Source organism: Magallana gigas, chromosome 10, assembly GCF_963853765.1.
Source record: "Magallana gigas chromosome 10, xbMagGiga1.1, whole genome shotgun sequence".
NCBI lineage: Eukaryota > Metazoa > Mollusca > Bivalvia > Ostreida > Ostreidae > Magallana > Magallana gigas.
Genome location: NC_088862.1, coordinates 29,788,678 through 29,816,020, shown reverse-complemented (window position 1 = coordinate 29,816,020; position 27,343 = coordinate 29,788,678). Strand labels below are relative to the sequence as shown.

At 32.5% G+C, this 27,343-nt stretch overlaps 2 protein-coding genes across 2 annotated transcripts; both read left to right on the top strand.

Annotated features, from left to right (window-relative positions):
- Positions 1 to 1,938: 1,938 nt before the first annotated feature.
- On the top strand, positions 1,939 to 15,125 carry LOC117686567 (uncharacterized). The gene is made up of 2 exons (XM_034461739.2): positions 1,939 to 1,988; positions 12,994 to 15,125. Exons 1-2 carry the CDS (start codon positions 1,966 to 1,968, stop codon positions 15,011 to 15,013), a joined length of 2,043 nt encoding a protein of 680 aa, XP_034317630.2. The 5' UTR covers positions 1,939 to 1,965; the 3' UTR covers positions 15,014 to 15,125.
- Positions 15,126 to 24,518: 9,393 nt separating this feature from the next.
- Positions 24,519 to 27,092, top strand: LOC136272188 (putative leucine-rich repeat-containing protein DDB_G0290503). Its single transcript, XM_066073368.1, has one exon. It carries the CDS (start codon positions 24,696 to 24,698, stop codon positions 26,262 to 26,264), a length of 1,569 nt encoding a protein of 522 aa, XP_065929440.1. The 5' UTR covers positions 24,519 to 24,695; the 3' UTR covers positions 26,265 to 27,092.
- The last annotated feature ends 251 nt before the right edge of the window (positions 27,093 to 27,343 follow it).

Below are 27,343 nucleotides of genomic sequence, written 5' to 3'. Positions count from 1 at the left end.
CAGAACAACAGTCTGCAGTAGAGAACGACAGGAAGTTATTAGTTATACCAGTGTCTGTGGTGTTACATTTTCTTGAGTTCTTGTGTTACAGGCACATTGACACATCAATATCACAAGCAGCTCTGGATGAGCTACAGGTCTTAGTCCACCATGATCCGGGACCATATCTTGATGAATACAGAGACATCTCCTGGAGGATTCTAGGGATCTGTCAACAGATCACAAGGAACATCCAATCTGCTCTATACTCATACCAACAGTCACTCACACAGAATCAATTTAACAAAATACAAACTGCTACAGAAATGAGAATATACGAGTTAATAGGGTCAGTTTCACAACAGTGAATAAAAACTCCAGAAAAATCACTCCATAATAGAATGCCATTGATTGACAAGTGACATTAATATACACAATGAAATGATTTAAAAATTCAATACGATGTGTATATCTTATTGCGATTGAAAATAAAATACAATATGACGACTTCACATCACTTGGTATCTGAGTTACATCCTGCTTTTTATGGTATCAATATAATAATAGTTATTTGTACAGTGTTTTATTTGTTTGAGCTCTCCCACCAAGCATTTTTTCGACGACCAATATACCTGTGCAGTTTGAAGCTCTAATACATATTACATGTGTAGAGAAGGTTTTATGTCATCTTACATTTTGGGTTGTTTATCGTCTGTATGTCATAAACACATTAAAAGATCATATTTTGATAAATGTTTTACAAATTTTAATTATGCCACAACATGTATGACACTTTTTGAGATAAAATAAACACTATGCCATCTATGGTATGTTTTTCTGGGTTTTTTTTCTAAATAATGAATTACAATCCAATCATGAAATACTATTGATAATTTATTGCTTATGAATAAAATGAGCTATTTTAATTGATAATTATACTAAAAAAAGAGAGGAAAATTATCGCACTATAAATAGATATCAGCATTTAATTTAAAGGAAGAGATATCCCATAGTTTTTTTTTCAATGCGTAGCTTTTTATATATATACTATAGATTCAAAGAAACTCTATAACAAACAAACAAAAAACTATTTAAAGAGTAAAGAATTATTCTTCAAGTAGTATAAGGCGATTATTTTGGTCGGGACGTGATTAAAACCAAAAAAGCCCGAGGGTCGTTATGATTGATTTGATCACGTCCCGCCGATCATTATTACTTCAGAATATTAAAAAAAAAATGACTTTGTACTACTTACATGATACAATTTTCAACAATTGTATGATTTAATATTAAATGACTGACATTGTTACGTGATTTCTTTTGCAAAATCCCTGCTTTTTCTTCAAAAAGAAGGTAATTTGCATCACTGATGAAATTCGAGCACGGGACAGCTGCTCTGCCTCGCCGAGAGCGAGACTGTTTCACGTACACGGGCATGCCTGCGACGTCCGCTGCCAAATGCTCTGCAGACTCTTCGGTCGCGTTTGAGCACTCTGCCTCCCGGTCAGTTCACAATTTACAACATGACGCTAAATTTTGAATTGACCGGTTAAGCAAAATATACAAAAATCACAACTGTCATGTTTTAAAATTTGTTGCGTTTATTGCCACGCTGTAAAACGTTAAAACATGACATTAAATTCAATATATTCTGCCTTTGTTCTCGGTCGATATACTCTTAACAGGACAGTGATCAGGTGTAAAACCATGTATGCGAAATATATCGCATCAATGTGTTTACCTTAATCCCTCTCTCCTTACCGCCAAGGAACTTAAATCTCTCCCTCAGGAAACCCAAAAATCTATTATCCATATATCAGTAATCAAAAAGTTGTAATCCTTCTATCATAATTCAACAAGGCGTGAGTTCCTTTTATCATGAAGTAACAACTGATTTTTTTCTATCATGAATAAGGAAATAATTGCTTTACAATACTTAAATACATGTACGTAGAATCCCCACGATCATATGCACTTGTTTTTAAAATGGAGTCCTTTCCAGACGGAACGTAAGTTTATATATTTAATATACCTAATGATTCTACATTTTACACAGTTTTTGTTTGATTTATTTACGAAAATCTGTGTACGTGTTCGATTAAGTTTGACCTTACTCTAGGAATTGATTAAGATTATCTTATTAATCATTAATGCATTGTTATACATTGAAGTAATAAATCAACATGGCAAGTTGTAATCAAGATATGATTCCAGAATATAGTTTTAAATATTTTTATATATCAATCGCAATAATAAAAAATGCCTTAAGGAGGCTGGATGGTCAACAAATTAACCTTTAGACTTGCCTTTAATTTTAAGTTATGATTTGTTCAGCTATAAATTTCGCTTTCGTAAAAAAAAAAATCCATATATTTGAAATCTAATGTATTGATATTATTTTATATAATTTATAAAAGCTCTTTTTCTCATAGAAATAAATGTAGTTTAAAAATGACTGCGACCACCCAGCCCCCTTAGGTTTTGGGGATGACGACCCCTCAACATAAAACAGCCTCGTTCTGTAAGATTACATAAGAAACACCGTCCCGGATAATTATGCCAGTGCTAAGGTGGCATTTTTGCACACGCTTAAGATGCAGTTTCGTAAATCCATATATATATATATATATATATATATATATATATATATATATATATATATATATATATATATATATATATATATATATATATATATATATATATATATATATATATATATACCATTATCTAAGAAGTATATAACCACTTTTAATTGCCAGGTGAGCTTTTTACCTTTAAGAATTAATATCCCATGCATAGGAAAATAATGATTACCTATGAGAAATAATTGTTATACAGGAATATTGAAAAGGAGTTTATATGTATTTCCTATAGGAGAAAAAAAATTACCGAAGTTTTCCTAAAGCAAATTAAGTTTTCTAATCGGATTTTAAAATCACATGAATAAAAAAGGTTGTTAAAAACTCTTAAAGCAATGGTCTATCATATGGCATATTTGAATTGTTCGACATATACAGCGTAAACGAGTGCAAAGATGCCATCTTAGCACTGGCATATTTGTTACTCACAGTGTTTATGCATGATGTCTTCTCATTGAGCTATTTTAGTAACAAATAGTGCTATATTTAAGGGGGCTGTGTGATCAACTAGTTAGCCATCAGACTTACCTTAAATTTTTAAAATATGAATTTTTCATGATCAGCTATAAACTTTTCTTTAGTTTAAAAAAAAGTCATAATCATATTTAAGCATTATGATTTGAACATTTTCGTTAATCTTTAAACACAGTTCTTCATAGGAGATCATTATATTCTTAGAATGGCCACAATCTCTTAAACGATGTGTGCCTTAAGCCACGAATTTACAGACTTGTATTACATTTCTAAACGTTCGATATTTTAGGTTAAAAAAGATCTTATTAACGTGTAGTGGGTCATCTTATCAGATTGTTGATTAAAACCGGTTTGTTTTTCATTGAACCTTGATTATACAATGACAGATACTTTGAAAAATATTTTCAAAGTGCGTTAAATTTGGAACCAAGTCAACGCACTTTGAAAAAAGAAATTCAAAGTGCGTTGATAGATCGATATTAAAACACTTTGAAGAAAAATAGTATGCAGGGAACAGTCAAAATTGTTAAGACCCTAAAATATGATAGATAATTGCTATAGCTTGGTTAAGCTCGATGCTACATTGACGAAAGAACCCATTTTTAGATATTTCGAATAACAATTTTGCAATTAAAAGGCTTGTCGATAAAATCATTTAGTTCAACAATTTACACATGACGAACAACAGCTCATTGGTTTATTGATGTTTGTACAACAAAATACCGGTATCACATAAACTGCACTGATTAGCTGTCAGCTGGTCCTTCAATTTTTAAGGTCTTCCGTTTCCAACTGAAGACCTTGTACTGATTCTGATGGTTCTTCTTCATTATAATTTTTCTTCTTCTAGACGTTTTTAAATCCTCAATAACTTTTTTGTTTGTCATCTGATTTCATTCAAATTTTCACGGTATATTGTAAATTGAATTAGGTTTTTAGAGCACAAAAAAAATTGAAATCGCAACTTCCGGTTTTGAGTTATTCCCCTTTTTCTAAAATTTTAGGGGCGTTAGTTTCCAGACAAAACTCCGAAATGGTCCGTAGCAAATAATTTATAGTTAAAAATCTTTATTATTGACACTTTGAATATTGTTCCCTGATTTTTGGATTTTAGTTTCTTCCAATTATTCCACTCGAATTAATCAATCGAAATCTATGTTTTAAAAATAACGAAATTTTTCTCATGTTTAAGCTACGTAACTTTTTAGTTTGAAATATTTCCTAAATACATATAGAACAAAAGTTGTGCATAATGTTAAGGGCTTTCATTTGACAACAATAAAAAAGGGCTGGCCCTTAAAATAAGGGCCAGTAGCCCTCAAAAGATTTTGCTTAATAACACAAAAACGGTTAGGATTTCGATATTGCTGTCGCTGGAAAAGTTGTATGTTGGGATCTCATAAAGGTCTTTGCAATGTTATTTTGTAAGTGATTTGTGTAGTATGAGTGTAAAAAGCTTTACATGTTAACATGTACCTGCTTTCATTTGGCAAGTTAACGAAAGTCTTTGCGCGTAAAACTGGCAAAAAGTTACCACAGAAAGTATGATGGTTTATACAGGCTTTAATTCATAAAAAAAAAATTAGAACACATGCTTTTTTTTTCATACAGAAGTTAAAGTCATTGTTGTTTAGTTTTTATAGTGCACAATCCTTAAAGACGAGAATCGAAAAACAAAACATTCTTTTTCTTTCTAGTAAAACACAAAATACTTATTGAAAAAAAATTCTGTGCATTACATTTTAGTTATCATACTGCATGCATTTAAAATCCACCTTGAATCAGAGATGTGTATTATTACGTAAGCTATCCCTCGCCCACGGCCGAGAAAATCGGTCACCATGGTCGCGGCTGGACTACCTAGCGGTCAGCGGTTATTTAATACACGAGACGCAACGTCTCTCATATTTGAGTTAATCTAGCTGCGAACTGAAGAATTATTTCAGTTTTGATTACACATAAAGGTTTATTCTTCAATTGGATTAAACGATAGGGTGTCAATTAAGAAATCGTTCAGTTAATTAATAAAAGCAATGCCATTCTCAATCTAATGCAATATCAGACATATAATTATATCAATTGTGGGTTTAAAGTAAAAAAAAGAATTTCTATTTGATAGAATTTAGTCATTAAATTGCAAACTGTTCAAATCTTCCTAGGTTCTGAGCTGTGCGTGTGTATGCGTTAAACCTTTATGTAATCTATCCTTCGCCCGCGACCGAGGAAATCATCCACGGCTGCACTACCTAGCGGTAAACGGTTATCTAATACACAAGATTCGCACCCGCACACTTACATGAATATGAACGTGTTTGAGTTTATATAGCCGTTAATACACCGTACACTGTTTTAATTTTATGTTCTAAAAGTTTGTTCATTTTGTATTTAGTTAAATTAAACATTGGAGAGAAAATTAAAAAGTCGTTCTGATAATTAATAAAAGCGATATTACTCCAAATCGGAAATACTCGTGAGATATATTTGAATGGTTGGTTTGTAAGTCTTAAATGTTTTAAAAACTGTACAAATAATGTTTTCAATCAACAACAAAAAAACAACAACACAAATATTAAAACCTTTAAATAATGATCATCCCTCGCACATGGCCGAGGAGATCCCGCGCAAGTGACCTCTACATGTACCTTATCACGCGTGCATGTTTGGTATTTTGTACGAACGCAACTATTTTTATTATGTTTTAAACTATTATATTGGTTTCAGATGAACCGATGAATTTATTTTACTCGTACAGTTGATTTAGCATTGATTTATACGACAGCGTACAAGGTAATTTTAAAAATCAAATCAAATTATGATCAAAGTGCCATGTTTGCGGTAGGTGCTGACACGATAAGAGAATGCCCTGAATTAAGGCATTCGGTGATTATTTTAAAGAATATTCACATGAGTTTTGAAACAAGTTTTGTTTAGATTCTATCGGTCACATATTAATAACTGTAGTGTTTCTACATGGTCGTTAGTTTCATTGTGAAAACGAACTTATTTCTGTGTTGCCCTCCCACCGCCCCGCTGCCAAGTGCTCTCTTTTTTTTAAATTCCAGATCTGTCGAAAATCATTTGATAGTGACTTCTTATGTGTAACATTTTCTCCTGAGCGTGTTTCTCTTTCCCACCCGTTTTTTTAATTCGGTCAGTCTTTGTAAATTTCAACTTTCTTTATTGCGTAGATTCAATCGCCACGTGCTACCGAAAATCTTGTGTCACTTTGAACAGCGCAAACAGCTCAGAACATATATAGCCCCAGCTTATTTATGGCTGCAGATCATCAATTGTTATGTAATTAATCAACAGTTCGAAGGGTGCTTTCTTCAAAGTGGTCAATGTTCAAACAACAAGACTTTCATTTTCACATTAAAGGTGCGGGATCGTAATCTGAGAACGTGGCTATAATAAATTAACATGTCGAACACGCTAAACTTCTATTATATATAGATATGAACAGAATAATATATATTATAATTAAAAGTTTTAAGTCAAATGTAATGTTTTCTTGGGATAAGATGTTATGAAATACGACTACATTATGCTATGCAGGTGGTCGCCATAGAAATCATCAAAGTATTGCAAGTTAGGACAGATTAGTTTACTTGACTTACAGACTATAATATAGCGACATATCTGCCTCCAAAAAAAATATGCGCTTTTCAAAGTTACACTTCAGTGAGATGGACATGTGTTCTTGGGGATTTTGTTTATTGCTAATTATATGAAAATTGATTTAAAAAAAAAAAGTTTTATTGAAGTTGTGTGGTATGAGGATGTCATGCAACTTAATTTACTTACAAGGTTAGCAACAGCCAGTGGAATACTAATTTTAGGTCAACAATCACTGGCGGATTTAAGGGGGGGGCGTGGAGGGCGCACGCCCCCCCCCCCTAAAATTTTCAAAGTATGCATGACTGTAGATGATTTGATAAATTTTACATAGAAAAGTTAGCATTTTGTGTTTCACTTTATTTATAATTATGCCTGACTCAATATTTCACCTCATTGATACATTAGCTGTGCTATGCTGACTGTAATTCTGCTGCTCTATAAACATCTATAAACATCTAATCCTAATGCATGTTGACAGGTTCTGATAACAAACCAATTAAACTGTGTTTAAAACAAGCAGTGTTGGTCATTTCATTATGGTGGCTGCAACAAATTCCCCAGGGCCCTGAACTTGGGGCTTCGACCAAGAATCGACTGGAAATCCCAGCAGTTTTGTTTCAAGTGTAGACTGCGCTGTCATTTCCATATTGCGACGCAAGCAGAAATTTCTGAATAACTGTATATTTTTTGAATTTTTTCTAGGTAAATAGACTATTTTAATATAAGAATATTGAAGATTTGATGCATCAGATATTTCTAACAGCTAATAGGGGGTCGGATACCGTAACGTCATTACAATGTTGTAACTTTGATAACCTAGTTAATTTTGGGAGTTCATAAATGCCCAAATTTTTTCGTTTTTAATCCAATACATGTATTAGGTATAAGTAACAATATGTGTCAAATTGTTATATATATATATGTAATAGGCTTTTGTGTAAAGTGAACATAACTGAAAAAATACCACTATTTTGAGCCTGGTTTTACCTTCAAAATACACGAAAACCGGGGGGCTTCGCCCCCTGGGCCCCCACCAGGGCTTTGCCCGGGATCCACGGGGGGCCTCAAGGCGGCCCCCAGACCCCCTGCCTCAATAATTTTTAATTATCAACGCCCCCCCCCCCCCTCACCTAACTACAAATCCTGTATCCGCCCCTGACAATGATTACCCAATCTATTAAAATACAAGATGAATGAGAAGGCAAATATTGCTTGCGACATGTACGTAGTTTTTTTTATATATCTTTATGATAAAGCAGAGAAAAGCAAAAAAATAAAAAAAAGAAAAATAAAAAAAACCCACAAAAAACAAACATGGAACTGGCATCAAATTTACTTCATGTACATGTTACCAAAAACCCGACCGAATATGCGCCTTCGTCACATTTAATTAAACTAACTGAAAATAAAAACCGTAACACCATTATTTTCCGCTTATTTTAATTGAAGTTTCTCTTTTTTTTTCAATACATACGTAAACTTTCTCCAAGAGAATAACTGTTGATCCGATAAAGGAGAAAAAAACTGACTTAAAAATAGGGATTTTGAATATCATTGCATCGTAGGGAGAAGTAATATTCATTTCTGTAAATAATGTTATTAAATTTTACGTTACATAGCGGTGTCTGTATATCAGGAGTAAAATTTAGACGCTCACTTATGCATAAATTCTCCCGATGATCTTAGATAGCTGATTATTATTTTAAATGTTCAAGTCTACTCGTATTATCAAATAATATCAGCCCTGAATAAATTTTCATAGATGCCATCAATTTTGGCTATTTACCAAATTTTGACAGCACGAAACAAATTCAAACTTGCACATAGTCTTCAAAAAATTAGAAAGATTTATTTACAGAAGTTACGTGTTTTTTATGCACGTTTTTACTTACATTTCCTTACATGAATCATGAGCAGAGATGGGGTAATGGTAATTTGTAATGGTAATTGAGTGTAATTAATTACAAATTTTGATGTAATTGAAAGTAATGTGTAATTGAAACGTTTTTCAATTACATGTAATGGTAATTTAATTAAATACTTTCAAAAAAGGCATGTAATTCAAATTACTTTTCAATTACTTTCAATTACACTGATGAGTGTTAATATGAATAGGAAAGCAGTCCACTATCCATTGTCCCCCACACTTCCAATAGTACAAAAGTATAAAACAATACAAATACAAGATCAAATTAGGAAGAGTACTTAAATGCATTTAACTTTTATCAAATATACATCTATCTTTTTTTTTATATAAACATATTCACTATCTAATAATGAGGTTCCTAAACTTATGTCAGATATGAATATCAATGTTTTTGATAATTATGATTTTGTTAGGGACCAAATAATTTTGATGGTATACTCAATCTCTTTTACCTACAAATTTTATTATTTTATTGGAATAATTAATGTTTCCAATTATTAACTGGGTTGATTAAAAAAAATATGTTTATTTTACAAATAAAATCAATGTTATTTGAATTGTATAAACTATTAAGTCATGTTTTTAATTGCCAGTTTGCCTAGAGCTATGGCTTCAATAAGGTTTTTAAGTTTTTGTTGCCAAATCTTGGTGGGTTTCCTTAATGGCCAATAGACCAATAGGTATGAATTGTGTTTTGATAGCAATTATAGTCTGCTCTCAACCCCAGATTTACATAGTAACCTGTATTTTTCCAAATTTTAAAGAAGAATTTAGTTGAGATAAATGTTTACTTTCAGTGTCCCAGAAAAGACTTGCCAATGTAGACATGATAGGTGTATAGGTTAACGATCTCCGATCCTTAGCAATCTTTGATAACTTAATTGGAATTTTTTTATTTGTACCATAGATTTGCCTTTTATATCTAGACAAAGTCTTTAGTGTTAATATTACACTTAACTCTTCAAAGTACTGCTTGGCTTAATGGCTCCACGGAGACCTACTACATACAGGTTAAGGGGTTTGAACCACCGATGCACCAGTTCAACAGTCTTTTCCTCTAATTTGATCTCAACTTGTATATTTATTCCATATATTTATTCATCGTGGCCTAAGCTGCAATAACTTCATAAAATGCATGGATACCATACAGAAAATATCTTTCTATTTTATTCCATTTATAAAGTTTGAACGATAAATAACATTTTAATGATGAAAAATGTATACTTTGAGGCTGAGAATCGGAGAACTTTAAGGGATACTGAACAATTAATAATCATTAAATGAAACTGTAAACATGTGTAGGTGTTGTTGCTAAATAATTAGTAAATTTTCATGACAAAATTTGTACATGTCATATCTGCTTTAATTCAATAAATGTATTTTTCTCAAATGTAATGTGTAATTTGATTAATTACATTTGCAAAGTAATTGTAATTTAATTAATTACATTTGGAAATCCTTGTAATGGTAATGGCAATTTAATTGAAGGTTTTAAGGAAGTAATTGTAATTTAATTAATTACTTTCAAATGTAATTGACCCCATCCCTGATCATGAGTACATGTAATATATAACAATCCATGCTACCCTGAAAAATTTAACTCGCCATTAAACTTCTCATTGTTTAAACCCCTGTCACACTGGAGCTGCGTCCTCACAGCGATCCCGCTGCGTAATTGAATAATGTAAAACGCCATGGTAAACGAACTAGAGTCTTCTACAGCGCCGTAACAACTCAACGGCATCTTCGTTCGCCGCGGTGGGATATCCTAGCCTAGAACATTTTAGAACGCCATCCGACGGCGCGTACTTTGAACATGCACAAAGTACGCGCCGTGGCTCTGCGTTCCGATAAACACGCCGTAGAAGTGGAGAAAGGTCGCCATGACAGCGCCGTAAAGTCTCCAACAGCGCATGTGCACGCAGTCAGCGCGCAGAGCACGATGTGGATGCGCGGTAAAAATTCCTAGCACGTCATGAGCGCTCGGCGGATACCCAGCGAGAGGGCAGTCAATCGCCAAGTAGAACTCTGTGGAAACGTAGTTGGGAGCTCTGTAAGAACGCCTTTCTGAATTTTCCTTGCGATCCTACGGCGATTCCATTAATTTTACAACGCCGTGAACACGCACTGGGAACGAAACTTTGTGTGACAGGGCCTTAAAGAGTTTTCAAAACAATTACACAAACTGTGTTCGACAAATAGTTTTCCTAAAACATTTTCTTCCTGTTTTTATACAGGCTTTCAATCACAGCACGTTTTTATAACAAAAGCAGAAGTGAAATTTTAGTCATCAGTCATTATAATCGTTTGACACCAAATCACATAAATTTTCATCTCGCAGCAACAACGGAAGACCTACTCGTGGCTTTGCCACGAGCTCTGCTCTAGTTTGTTTATCTTTTTACTTTGTGAATATTTACTACTTTAAAAGATGGGGTAAATGATAAAACAAATATGACTAAACTCTGTTTATATCAGTTTTTGGAATCTATATGATGTTTGGGAAGGAAAGATGCAGGTATATTCTTTAAATTATTTTAAAAAACTTTTTGGTTTTTCTGTTGTGCACTGCAGTAATAATTTCAAAATACATGTACATGAATATATAATAAAATTCCATCCTAACACATACAATCTTTTACCAAGGGTTTACTATTTTAACAATTGATCAGTCTTCTTCCGTATCTCAATCATTCATTCATGCAGTTTGTCTTAATCAGGAGAAGGGACTAGAGCGAGTCCCTTTTTACATTAATCATTCTCTCAGGAATCAAAAATATATAATCCAAATCTCTGAAACCGAAAGCAGCTGTTATTTTTTCTTCATGATCCAAAATTTTTTTCTCCATTTTTTTTCATCAGAAACTAAATCATCGGAGTTTTATACTAAACATTAGATCAGATCTGCTAAGAATCTAACCTTCTATAAATTATTGCTTAAAAAATAAAAAAAATGAAAATTAAATTATTAATTCCTCCTAAAAAATCAAAGAAGATGGAGGAATAAGATGAGGTAAATGCCAATCGGTGTAATCTTAATATACAAATCAAAAGTTTTGTGTTGTTTTATTCTTACATTAAAATCTATTTTCAATTATATAAACTAATTTTGCAAAAGCGCAATTTCCTGCTTTATTCAGCCTGAATATTCTAACAGACTCAAAACAAAATCCTTAAATGTTATGGTTAAGATTTGTTAAGCTATTAACTATCCTTCAATAAAGAAAAAATCCATATATTTTAAAATTTGAATATTTTGCTATATATTTATAAAAAGCTCCTCTTCATAAGGGGAATAATTGTCTAAAACTGTTCTCGACCATCCAGCCGTTATAATTGTTGGTGGTGTCGAACCCTCAACATAAAAAAACATAGTTCTATAAGGTTACCTAAATTATAATGCTGCAACCTGACCTATCTATTTCAGTCACACGAAAATTTCATATTTAGATGTATTAATTTCCTAAAACATTCGATCGTTGAGGGGTAGAAATAACATTCGATCGTTGAGGGGTAGAAATTATATTTCTAATGTACAGTGGCCATGGGTCATCATTTCAATATTTTGTTATTTGAATTGGTTCGTTGTCCATTTAACCTTTATTAGACAATGAAAATAATATGATGCTCGGACCTACTCTTTAAAGTTAAAGGTATTGAAATTATAAAAAAAATGACTACTTGAAGATTTCGGAACGTTTACACCAGTTTAAAACAATACATTCTAAGTATTGAACCTACCGGTATATATGGGATAAAAGTCGATTTTATTTTAAATATTGTACATCGTTTTGAACAATGTTTCGATAGAATCGTCAATGTTGCTAATTGAAGTTATAAAGATATGAAGATTTTGGAACGTGTACACCAGTTTAACACAATACATAGTGACTTTTTTATAACTTCAATATGCAAATTTGACGATTCTATCGATTAATCGTTTATTTTAAAATTATTTTCCAATTTAGTATCCATCCTAATACTAGTAAACAGTAGGCATTTTATCCACCGTATCCCCCTATCTTCTTTTTAAAATGAGATCATGTGATATAAAAGGCATCATGTCAAGGATATGTTTGACAGAAAATCAAAAATAATAACCGTAACATAATAGAGGAAAAAAAAGAACTGCATTCACTTTTGCATATCGTATCAACAACAAAATGAGGATGTTTTTTTATTCAAAAGTTTGAACTTGCAAATGTCGGTTTTAATTATTATTTACCCAGCACTTTAAAGTATTATGAACTTTTTATAAACAACATACAACTGAGAAATGTCTAACGATTTACATACCGCTGATCTTATTTGGAGAGTAATTTTTATACATGTGTATTTATATTTGTTTAACAGATGTGAAGGCATGGAGAAAGTATCAGAGTCGGTGTTTGTGGGTATGTGTCAGATAGTGGGAACCTCACAACAGATTGCAATTAGAAGAGCGTCGGTTGGTTTAAAGGAGATAGTACAGAAAGGGGTAGCAAATAACGAAGAAAAAATAAGAATGTTGAGTGGCAGCCATAGAGAAGGGTTCAGAATGGTGGGATCAGATATGGACTTTATGATCTGGCCAAACAACCACCGAGTGATCATGGACCTTTCTCAGTCTGAGTTTTACAACACAGCCATTACAACCTTGATTCTCTCTGCCAATTCTGAGAGTCCACCAGGATTTACATTACTTCAGTTACTGACACCGCGAACAAACGCTTTAGTCCTATCAACATTAGTCAGAATGAACGACAATGTCTACATATCAAGTTCGAGACACAGACAAGAAACTCTCTCAAATCCATTTCCTAATTCTATTATACATGGACCTTGCAGTAGCGGGGTATTCGTAGGCGTTAATTATGACATAGCCCACTGTTACGTATGTGACGTTTGGCCTACTTATGCATTATCATGGAAAGAAAGATGTCACTCATGGCCTAATCCTTACGTTGTTGATGATATCCTAAAAAGCGAATGTCACTTTGTAGCTATAGGACACCCGTTAGGACTCCACGAAAATGAAGAATGGAGAATTTCTTTCTCTCAGGCAGAATACAAATGTGTGCAGGCGATGAATCACTGTCAGTTTCTGACTTATGGATTGTTAAAACTCTTCTTAAAAGAAGTTATAAACGAGCAATCTGAAGGAACCAGTCCATTATTGTGTTCATATCATATAAAGACAGCAGTTTTCTGGACAATTCAGCAAAACACACTACTTAAATGGTGTCCACAAAATCTTCTGGTCGGTTTCTGGGCTTGCTTTAAACTTCTTCTTAAATGGGTTTATGAGGGGATATGTCCAAACTTTTTTATCCCACAAAACAACTTATTTTTGGCAAAGGTTTATGGTTCGATACAGATTATTTTGTTTCTACAGTTGCAAGAGTTATACAAAAAAGGTCTGACCTGTCTCTTACAGAGTTCTACTGTAAGATCACACATCATTAATGTCCTATACAATCCTATACTTTTAATTTGCATAGATGAAAATGTTATATCGGATGAAATTAAGAATGATGCAGCACATATCAACGAGTTTCCTATTACGTTGTGCCTCACGGCCCCATCTAGCTTCATCAAAGCCATACAGATAATAGAACATTTGGTTTATTCTTCATTGACCCACTATGAATTTGCTAGTTTACAAGAACTTACGGTTATCATCATTCAGTGTACTGCTTTTTATCTTTACAATATGTCAGCTTACAAAAGCGTCAACAAACAGCTGTACATTTTTGACAAAATATCGTGTCACATTCTGAAATTCGCAGCTAAGTTTGGATGTATTTCTGACCCGTTGTACATTGCCATGTATTATTACAATTCACTCAGATACAAGGAAGCAGCTTCTGTTATAAAAATGACAAAGATCAGGTTAGAAAAGCCATATCTGATGTATGGGATATTGTGGAACAAAGAGAGCTATATTGAGGCTTTAGGGGGCAAATCCTGGTCAACAAAGATGAAACAGGCTGTGGCGATGGATATTATACTTTACAATAAAATTTGTTATATCAATGAACTAATTCCAGAACAACGGTCTGCTCGACAGAACGACAAGGGCATATTATGTATCCCAGTGTTTGTGTTGATACATTTTCTAGAGTTCTTGTGTTATAGACACATTGATACAACATTATCACAAGCAGCTCTGGATGAACTACAGATCCTAGTCCACCATGATCAGGGAGAGTATGTAAATAATTATTACAGAGACATCTCCTGGGAGATCCTAGGGATCTGTCAACAGATCACAGGGAACATCCAATCTGCACTTTACTCATACCAACAGTCACTCACAAAGTATCAATTTAACAGAATACACACTGCTACAGAGATAAGAATACACGAATTGTTAGGAACAATATCACAATAATAAATAAAAAAAATAGAAAAAATAGAAAAAAGAAAAAGTTGTTCCTGATAAAAAGTAATTGGCAGGTGACATCGATATACATTTATATCTATGCGAATGAAACAAAATCATTGTGACGATCTCCTTTAATAAATAAATATATATATATATATATATATATATATATATATATATATATATATATATATATATATATATATATATATATATATATATATATTATTTTGTACAATGATTTTTTTGATTTGAGTATGGATACCTAGCATTATTTATTTTGACGGCCAACATACAGTTTATAGTTCTACAAAGTATTTCATTAATATGTACATTTAATTTGTATTGAAGATTTAAAGGCATCTTATATTTGGGGTTTTTAATTTGCTGAATGTTATCAAAAAACCGGACATATCGCAGCAAAGTTAATACCAAAAAATTAAAATTTTGAATATAGGTAGACTATAGTTTGAAGAAGTGCACTATTTAATTGTTGATATTTTGTAAAGACATTTATTAAAAAGTGGTGAAGAAAGAAAACGTTTTGTCGTATGAAGTCAGGAAAAAGGGACTGGTCCCTTGAAGTAGAGACCCAGAGACTCGTAAATTCTATTACAAATAAAATAAAAACCATCAAGGTTTTGTAATGCATTATAAAAGTTGTTGATCATAACAATGACTATCTGAAAACTATGTTGTCAGACCTTTTTATTACGTAATTTAGGGGTTTTTAGGGACCAAAGTCCTTAAACTTTGACACATATTTAGAAAGGAGACATATTTTGTTAAGCATTGTAAAAAGAAAAAAAAATTTAATTGATGATTCTAATCGATTCCACTTATCAAAACACCACTCTCTGTCCCTATCAAGGACTTACAGGGCTGACCGCTAATCAATCACAAAAAAAATCGAACAACAATTTTAAATGTGTTTCAGAACAAAAATTGTTAGTATTTGAGAGACCTTTCCTATGAAATTAAGGAAAAGGGTCTGACCCCTTTAATTAGGAAACATAGGACTCGTAAATGATATTACAAATAACTTAAAAAGATTTTGTAATGCATTATTGAAGCAAAGTTGTTAATCGAAACCATACCTGTTTGAACAATTCATTGCCACACCCATTTATGGCGTAATAAGAGAGTTTAAGAGGCCAACGGCCTTAAACTTTGACGCAATATATATAACAAAGGAGATATATTTTTTAAGCATTGTTGAAGAGAAAATGTCTGCATGGATGAATTTAATCGATTCTGCTAATCGAAACACTGCTCTCTGTTCCCATTAGTTATATACAGGACTAGCCCTAAAATATTCAATTCTATCTCGAAAATGAACAAAAATTTTAGATGGGTGTAAGAACAAAACATGTTTGTATTCTTAAGACCTTTCGCATGATGTTATAAGTAGGGACTGGCCCCTTTATTAAGGGACCCAGAGACTCGTAAACTCATTCTAAAAAGTTACGTTTTATAAAAAAAATATTCAAGGGGTTCTAAAAGGGCGAATTTGAAACCTTTTAGGGCAAGGATGGAAAGAAGAAGGTTTAAAAAATGCAGCCAGGAAAAATTCAGAAAAAATATCTTTAATTAAAGACACAAAAGAAAACGAGCAAAGAGGCCAATGTTTACACCTATTCAAAAGAAAGTTGATTTTTATGTTAGGAGTTATTTTAGGGGTCTTCTCTCGGTCCCCTCTTGATCGATTTTTCTGTAGTTGGATATGTTGTTTGACTAGTGCGGAGTTTTGTTGTAAAATAGGAATAAGAGAGGAAAATAGCTGTAGGTTGTGTCCTATTCGAACATGTGCATACATGCATGGCATGGAATCCCTGTCTCGATTCAGATAAACGTGTGCTACCTTGGTTCTATTAGCTGTCCATAATATCGCACATGAACAAGGCTAGCTTATGTGCAAGCTATATTTTACCGAAAGCATCCGGTTTAACCTCGCTTATATATTTTCTGCATGGTCTTCATGGTCGATGCAATCAATCATAAACATTTGTGAAAAAAAATCTTTGATATGTTATATACTTTGACGTTCTTGCTGGGGCTAGAAATAGAACCTCCGTTTATTAAAGATATTGGTAAAACATTTCGCTAAATCATTAAAATAAGGCTCACTTCTACTAATTAAAAGAAATTTACACAAAAATGAATTACTACTGTAGAATTATTATTTTTCGCGGGGTCAATGCCCATGGGCAGCCAAAATTTTCCTGGTTAGTAGGGACGTCATATCGTTGGTAGCAAGTTCAAAATAATTTTGATTTATATCAAGCAAAAGCATGACTAACTATTTACCTTCACGTTCGTGGGGATGTAAATTCGCGAGGAAGGGTTACCCACGAAAGCCACTAACATTGGTCCCCCATGAACAATTATGATTCCACAGTATTAGTATATTGAAAATTGGGTTGCATCTCTTGTTGTTCACTCCCCGTTCCCAGTGATGCTACACCATGTTAAACAGTGTTTACAATAAATATAAACACTTAATCTGACTAAATACGAAATCAGTTCAGAACGAATTCCATATTTTGTGATAAATACATTTTTTTCAAAGTGCGTTGAATATTTTGATGATAAACATGCTGATGTACTGTAACAACACACTTTAATTTTATTTCAAATTGCGTGAATTTTGTCCAAAATTTAAAATCCAAATTGAACTCCACGTTGAAATTTTACGTTGCCAGAGCGCTGACCCAATTTTTAAAATTTTTAAAAGTAAACCCACTTAAGAGTTACAAATCGATGTAGGCCTATATGTTATTTATACATCTTTGAACAATTTGTGATTTATTTTATTTTTTAATTTCTTATCCATCCTATTATTCCATCAGAACAGAACATTTTATAGCTTTTTGAGTCCGTTGAAATAAAAAAAATGGAAAAAAATTATTTCTCAAGCAGAATATGCTTATGTATGCAATGAACCAGTTATTTGGCGTATATATTGTGTAAAATTTATCAGAGATAAATCATTAAAATATAAAAATATAAAAATGAATAACAAAACCAGTAAAAATGCAATTTATTTTGCAGTCCCTGTAATTTTTTCACTGTTTTATATGCTTGCATCTTATTGGTACACCACATACATTTTTTTCTAGTAACTGATAGATACGTATCTGGTTGAATCATAATAATATCGTAAAACATATTTAGATATATGGATTAATTCTCTATTTGGTGTTTCATTTGATATGTCATACATATGCTTATATTTATTTACTGTGAAATGATTTTTATTCTTGTGGGTCAATGTTCGTGGGTAGGCAAAATTTTCTTATTTCGTGGGGACGTAATTTCATTGGTAGCAAGTTCGGAATAATTTTGATTAATATTTAACAAATGCTTGTCTATACCTTCATGGAGATGTAAATTCGTGGGCAAGGGTAATCCAAGAAAGACACGAACATTGGTCCCTCGCGAGGAATGATGATTCCACAGTATTGTATTTTATTTCGTTTTTATTTGTGAGATAGTTGATGGTTTGTTATTGTCATTTTTTCCGTATTACAATTTATAACAGTTTCTGGTTATAATATATTTTAGCGTCTTTAAGTACCAAGAGCATCTCCTGTGTAAATAGTAGCACATGTACAAACATTTGTAATTTCTTTAAAAGAAACTTATTAACATATCAAATTCGAACAAATTACAATTTTTTATAATTTATTTTACACTCCACTGAAAGGAGGGAAGAGTAAGTTAAAGGCGATGTAAAGACAATATTTCTTTTAAATTTTAAATATTTATAGGTTTTATTCTCAAAACTAAAAATATTGAAAGTTACGAATATTAAATTATCTAAAAAAAAATCTGTTGTAGTTATCTGTTTTGCATTACCTTAATATTATTTCAAAATACATATACATGTATATATAATACAATTTTGCCCTAACACATAAAATCTATTACCAAGGGTTTACTTTTTTACCAATTCATCGAAGTCTTCTTCCTTATCTCAATCATTCGTTCATGTAGTTTATCTTCTTCGTAATCGGTAGAAGAGAAATAAATCGTGTCACGTTTAACAATAATTATTCTCTCAGGAACCAAAAATATATAATCAAAATCTCAGAAACCAAAAACAGAAATAATTTTCCCTTCATGGTCCAAATATTTTTGTCTCCATTTCTTCAGAAACTAAAAAGATTTTCTCAGGAGAAAAATCCATCACAATTTCATATTTAAAGAAGTAAAATCTTACCTATTATATGTATCTCATTTTACAACGGATTCCTCTCATCATAGAGGGTAAGTTTACATAAGGAAGCTAAGAAATTAAACATCATGCAGATCTTCTATAAATTTTAAGATAGATAGATTAATCATAAAAAAGGAAAATACAAATTACATTCATTCTTCTTTCTATTTATAGATTAAAAGCTAGCAACACCTGATGAAATTAGGATAATTTAATTATAAGGAAATTGATGAATAACACAGTACTGGAGGCAAAAAAAAAGAGAAAGAATAGAAACAATCCAATACATTATGAATATTCTTTCGTCTACAACTGGAATATATCTAACGTTTTAAATGCCGCTGATTTTATTATATGTAGAGTAATTTTCATATATACATATTTATTTAACAGATGTAAAGGCATGGAGAGAGTGTCCGAGTCAGTGTTCAGAAGAATAGAAACATTTCCTTTACATTATGAATATTATTTCGTCTACAACTGGAATATGTCTAACGTTTTAAATGCCGCTGATCTTATTATTTGTAGAGTAATTTTCATCTATACATATTTATTTAACAGATTTAAAGGCATAAAGAGAGTGTCCGAATCAGTGTTTATGGGGATGTGTCAGATAGTGGGGACCTCAAAACAGATTGCCATTGGAAGACAGTCATATGACATAAGTGAGATTGTAACGATACGAGTAGCAACTAACAATGAGCAAATCAAGGTGCTCATGGAAGATATAGAGAAGGGTTCAGAATGGCAGGATCTGATATGGACTTTATGCTCTGGCATAACGACCACCGAGTGATCATAGACCCTTCTGAGTCTGAGTATTACAACACAGCCATTACAACATTGATTCTCTCTGACAGTTCTGAAAGTCCACCAGGATTCATATTACTTCAGTTACTGACTCCGCGAACAAACATTCAGGTCCTATCAGCATAAGTCAGAATGAACGACAAAATGTACATCTCAAGTTCTGGACACAGGCAAGTAACTTGTTCCAAAGCAATGCCTAATTCTACTATACATGGACCCTGCGGTAGCGGGATATCTAGGCGTTGAATATGATACTGCCCATTGTTTCGTAAGTAATGTTTGGCCTACTTATGCATCATAATGGAAAAACAGATGTCACTCATGGCCTGATCCACAAGTTGTTAATGATATCCTAAAAAGCGGATGCCACTTTGTAGCTATAGGACACCCGTTAGGACTTAAGAATAGAGAATTTCTTTTTCTCAGGCAGAATACAAATGTGTGTAGGCGATGAACCACTGTCAATTTCTGATTTATGGATTGTTTAAAGTTTTCTTAAAAGGAGTCATAAACCAGCAATCTGAAGAAACCAGTAAACTGTTGTACATGTGTTCATATCATTTAAAAACAGTAGTTTTCTGGGCTTTTCAATAAAACACACTATCTCAATGCTGTCCACAAAATCTTCTGGTCGGTTTCTGGGTTTGCTTTAAACTTCTCCTCAAACTGGTGTATGAGGGGATATGTCCAAACTTTTTTATCCTGGAAAACAACCTCTTTTTTGAAAAAGTGCATGGTTCAATACAGAACATTATGTTTTTACAGTGAGTTGTGTACATGAGTTGTACAAGAAATGTCTTGCCTGTCTTTTTCAGTATTCCACTACAAGATTTTATATCATTGAGGTCCTGTACAATCCTAGACTTTTGATTTGCAGTGATGAAAATTCGATGTTGTGTGAATTTGAGATTGAGATTCATCCTTGACACACTATGAAACTCTTCCCTTACAAAACCTTACAGTCTTAACCATTCAGTGTACTGTTTTTCTACTTCAAAATGTGTCTGCCAACTTCGGCGTCAACAAAGAGCTGTACATTTTCGACAAAATTTCGTGTCATATGCTGAAATTGGGAGTTAGGTTTGGATGTATTTCTGACCTGTTGTTCATTGTTTTTCATTTATTTTGACAGCCAATATACATGAACAGTTTGAAGCTCTAATACATATTACGTGTGTGGAGAAGGTTTTATGTCATCTTTCATTTTGGGTTGTTTATCGTCTGTATATCATGAACACATTAAGAGATCCGACATATTTTGATAAATTTTTTACTCATTTTTACTTACACATTGATATGTATGACACATTTTGTGAATAAAGACTTTGTCATCTATGTTATGTTTTTATTGTTTATTTTTTAAATACTGAATTTCATCTGATATACTTGGAACAATACAATCCAATCATGAAATACTATTGATAATTTATTGCTCCTGGATAAAATGAGCTATTTTAATAGATAATTATACTAAAAATAGAGAGAAAAAATACTGCAGCATAAAATACTTCAATTAATAGTTGGGAATTAATCGAACATGTTTCTGATGTAGAGTATACATCTAACAAAAATCTTGCTCACATTATAAATTTGTCGAATTCATTCTTATGAGGAGTTAAACATAAATAGATCACTCTCAGTCTGATATCAGCTTTAAATTTAAAGGAAGATATCACATAGTTCATTTAAATGCGTAGCTTTATATATAGATGGCATATATATATATATATATATATATATATATATATATATATATATATATGAATTCAAAGAAATCTACTGATTTCGATAATTCAAAACAAATCGGAACTGAATAAATAGTTCGGAACATTAATTATTTTATATACTAGTATAGTATACCTTATTATTGATGGATATTTATTTATTTTTCCGTACTCCATAATAAACCAGCAAAACAATAATTAAGGAGTAAGGAATTATTCTTCGATCATTTAATCTCAATGTGAAAGAACAATGTGAAAAAACTACTAGAGCTATGTATAGTGTAATAGCCAAATGTAGAAAACACAATATGTCAATCGATTGTAAATTAGATATGTTTGACAAAATTGTGAAACCTATTTTACTATATGGATGTGAAGTTTGGGGATTTGGTAATATAGCACTTGTTGAAAAGTTACATCTGAAATTTTGTAAACATATCTTAAACCTCAAGTCTTCAACACCAAATTATATGGTTTATGGGGAACTTGGACGATACCCACTGTAATGATGTACCCCCCCCCTTTCTACTTTTTATTTTATGACAATAATGTTTGATGACACAGTTTAACTTATTGTTTCATCTATGACAGTGTTCAATGAACTATACTGAGTCAATGACTGTAATATTTCGCTATTTTGTATGAGCTTGGAGCGGGTTGATATTTCTATCAAATAGAGTCAATGACTGTAATATGTTTTTGTACATGGTGGTGATTTGGAGCGGGTTGATACAGTATTCATGCACCCAGAGCTTGCTACTAAATAGTTAAATGTATGCAATTTGTTTTTACGTAATATTTTTGTGTTATGATATTAGAAAGAAGTTTAGAAATAAGTGGTAGCATGTGTAAACAATGTCGAGGAAATTCGGACTGTGCACGAATTCGTTTTTATGTTTTATTACATCTTGATTGTTGATCACGATGATATTATTTAGTTGTCCTTATGCTATACCTAAGTCTTATCTATGTAAAATAATGTTACCTTTGTTATATGGTCGGAAAATTGCATGTATATGTTCATATGAGCAGCCACATGTTTTCCTGTCTGCTCGCTTCCGGTTTAGCTCAATGTCTATATAGTCGATAAACTTATACTTGATTATTGATATTATATGATGTTAATTCTTGAGTTAACATTGTGTATTGTTAAAACTATTGATTGAAAGTTGTTTGGTATATTTTGTACTTAACGTTTTGATTGTGATTGATTTTTATGTTACGTTGTACAATGTGAATGGAAGTTGTTGAAATTATAAATTTATCGATAAAGTAGTGTGATTTCCAATATCACACGTTAGGTGGCGCTAGTTCAAAAGCGACTTTTTTTTAGTTATCCTATCACATATCACTATTTCGATCACATGATCAATTATTGATTTTTGCCGCTGAATGTTTTGATCGTTTGCTCATTAGTATAAATACCGAGTTTTATCGTCTGTACATCACTTCTGACTCCTTGATTTTAAAGAGCAGTTGGTACGTTAAGTCGTTCCAATTTATTTTTATTTTTATTTTTTTTTATTTATTTTATTTTATTTATTTAACTTAGGGATTAATATTTTTATTTATTTATATGATCGGAATATCAACTATGCGGTGATTTAACTGCGAGTTGTTATTTCCGTGATTTCTATTGAGTTAGTAAATTTTACGGAAATTATTAGATTTTTAATTTGATTGAAATTGGTTAAGATTTTAAAGTATTTTTGATTGAGAATTAATTTTTGAACAAGTAGATTTATTTAATTATTTTTGGGAAATTATTTTTCTTTAGTAATATTTTTCTTTTGAGATTTTTTGATAAGTAAGTCATAGGAATAAACCATATTGTATATCAAAACAGTAATTTAACTGTGATATGCATCCGTGGTTCTGTTTTAATTAGCTTTAAGTAGGGTAACCATAATGAACAACACAGTAATTTAACTGTACGTTCATGTTTTGGTTGTTTATAAATTTTCTTGTCTAATATATAGTGATAGTTTAACCATAACGGTGAACCAGTGAGTAATTTAACTCAGTTCACCAAATGGTACAGTAAATCCTGTTTTGCATTTAATCAAATGCCACATAACGGGATTATTTAATAAGAGTTATTCCCCTTTGCCCATCCTTATATTTTTGGGAGGTTTTTAAATGAAGGTTCTGATGATACATTAATATTTTTTTAATTTATTTATTATATGTGTAATTAAGGTGTGAATGAGTGTGAGAGTGTAATTATAATTATAGTATTACATATGTTATGTTATTGAATAAATTTAATGTTATTATCTTGAATAAATCTTGATTATTTAATTGAATGAATTCAGGAGTTCTGCACAGATCCGACTGGTATTGACTTTGTTTATAAGTTTTGCGTAATTTTAAATATCTTACAATGCTGCTGCGCTACATTAAAGCTTTATAGGTTAGCGATATGTTACAGCTACCCGCGAGCATTACATTTTTGGCATCCACGGCGGGATATCCTGTTTATTTTTAGGGATATCCTGTGATACGAACTTTTCTTTTTCAATATTGTAAGACTTTTTAAAAAAAAAAAAAAAAAAGGTGTTGTGTGTAGTGACATATGTTTACATATTTCTTTTGTTAGTTCTTGTTGTACTGAAGCCTACTGAAAATTTGTACTAAGAAGTGTTCTACAATAAACATGGGGAAAAATAGAAAAAGAGAGAAAGAGTGTGATGAGGGGACCCTGTCTGAATAATCTGTTTCTAAACAGTCTGTAAATATAGGTCAGGATAGGACTACAACTACCTCCAGTACTTTAACTGAACATGGTAGTACACAACTCTTAAATAACAGTCAGAAGGATGGTCATTTAACTGACTTCGAAACTGTCACTTTCATTCCTGACAACAGTAAAAGAAACGGTCAGATAACCGATCTTGACACTGTAAATCTCTCTTTCAACAGTAAAGGAAATAGTATGCTAACTATGCCTGACACTGTCAACAGTACAAACGGTCAGATAACCGGTCTTGAAACTGTACATAAATGCATATCCGATATTGAAGCAAACAACAACCCAGTTCTTCAGAGACATTGTAATACATTGGAGATAAATGGACACCAGTGTCTTGATAGAGGCGATGTTACTCCAACTAGACAGCATTATACGTTTAATCAACATGTTGAACCAGTATGTCAATCAGATGTGGAATACGAAGAGAGGAGATTTCCATTACCAGCATCTCTGCCTCCAAGAAGATCTATGAACTTTTCACCCTCTAGAAACTATGTACCAGTACATGATGGAATTATGATCCAAAGAGATAGAAATCAAAATGATACAAATGAAGTGACGAATGTCAAGGATGTTCTACAGACCATGAGTCAAATTTTAGAAACAATGAATGATAAAATAAGTAATGGAACCCACATTCAACCCATGCCTCAGAGAAAGCAGAAAACTAAATCTGTACCAAGGTTACATAAGAGATCCAAATCCAGTTACAATGACTCTGATGACACCTCTAGCTCTTCAGGAGACAGTTCAGACAACATTTCTGACAGTAATGATGATAGCGTGTCAACTAGAATAGTGACAGACAAGAGAACAAAACGTTCTACATGCAAGTTACCTCCCTTTACTGGAGAAGGAAAGGAGAAATGGTCCGTTTGGAAAAGTCGTTTTGAAACTGTAGCGAGTAGATCTCGATGGTCAGATGAAGAAAAATTGGATGAACTCTTACCAAAACTACATGGAGAAGCTGGCGAATTTGTATTTGATCAGTTGAAACACAAAACTAGAAGCACCTACCGTAAACTTGTGGATGAGCTGGATAGCAGATATAGAGTTGTGGAAACAAAAAAATCCTTAGAGGCAAAATTTAGCAACCGTAAACAAAGACCCAATGAAAGTGTAGAAACATATGCTACAGAACTAAAGAAACTTTATGCAAAAGCATATCCTGATAGAGACGACAAAACTAAACGAGAGGATCTTCTTAGAAGATTTTTCGATGGTTTAACTGATGATAAGGTTCAATCGCAAGTAGAATTTGTCAAGGATCCTGACAACATTGATGATGCAGTCTTTGAAGTGGTTAATTTCCAAGATATGAATAAAAGAAACAGCAATAAGCAAGAGAAAAAAATGACAAGGGCCATAACTGAAGCTCCTCAGAATAATTTCAAGAATAATCACAGAAACAAAGAAACTTCAACTGGTTCACAACAAAAGCCAAAGGTTAGCAACAAGTCGTCAAATTACTCATCATCAGAAAATCAGCTGCAAGATGAAATGAATAAACTTAGACAACAAATGTCAGAGATTCAGAAATCCATTGAACAACTGAGTCAAAGAAACCCTCCTTTTAAGAATACAAAATCCTCCATGTCATGTTATCATTGTGGAAAACTTGGTCACTTCAAACAGGATTGTCCCATGTTGCATTTTCAACCACACGTGGCTCCTCCTGTAAACCAACATTATAATGGAAGTTCTAGATTCAACTCCTATTCTGCTGCTCCTTTAAACATCCAAGGATCGTAACTGGTGGTCGAGGAACGGTCCATGACTCTGAGAAGAATGATCTACAAAAGACCAAAAATGAAAATGTTATAAATCGTAATTACCAAAGAAGTCCTGGAATTTACGTTGAAGGACAAATTAATGGATCTTGCCTTATATTTACTATAGATACTGGAGCTTCCAGAACAATTTTGTCAAAATCAGTCTTCGAAACTTTGGAGAAGAAACCTCCTCTATATAAGACTACTGGAATTTTGAATGCCTGTGGCAGAGAAATAGAAGTGCTTGGTGAAGCAAAATTTACATTGAAATTGGGAGATTTCCTAACTGATCAGCACATCATAGTTGCAGAAATAGATGATGATTGTCTTTTGGGTGTTGATGTCCTATATGCAGAACATAATATGCCTGCAGAAATATTACTGAGTAGAGGGATACTTAAACTACAAAATAAGGAAATTCCTTGTTTCCAGACAACTACTACAAACAGCAAATGTCGTAGAGTTACGGCTGCAGACAATTATGAAATTCCACCGTTCAGCGAAAGAGTCATACAGGCCTTTGTTGAGAGATCTGAAGATCCCAATGAACAAAAGGAGTTATTAATTGAGCCGTCAGAACTTTTCGCTGAACGATACGAACTTCATATGGCGAATACTCTTGTAGATATTAAAAACAATACTACTGTACCTGGTAGACTACTTAACCTTACCAATACGGAACAGTGTATCCACCAAGATGCTGTTATAGGTGTAGCAGATGAATTTATAAATGATGTTCAACTTCCTACAGGTGGAATAAAGAATCCAGATTCTTCTACTTTGTCGATCAGAGACGTTACTGAAATTGACAAGAGAGCAGTTAAAGAATTGCCAGGCCATATGAAAGACTTGTATAGCAATGCTGTTGAAAATAATGACTTTGACGACTTGTCCAAAAAAAAAATTTATAATTTACTTTGCGAATACAGTGATGCTTTTTCTAAAGATGACTTAGAGTTAGGATATACTACAGTGACTGAACATGAAATAGATACCGGTGATAGCAAGCCTATAAAATTGCCACCAAGAAGAGTGCCTCTCGCCTATGCTGAAGCAGAA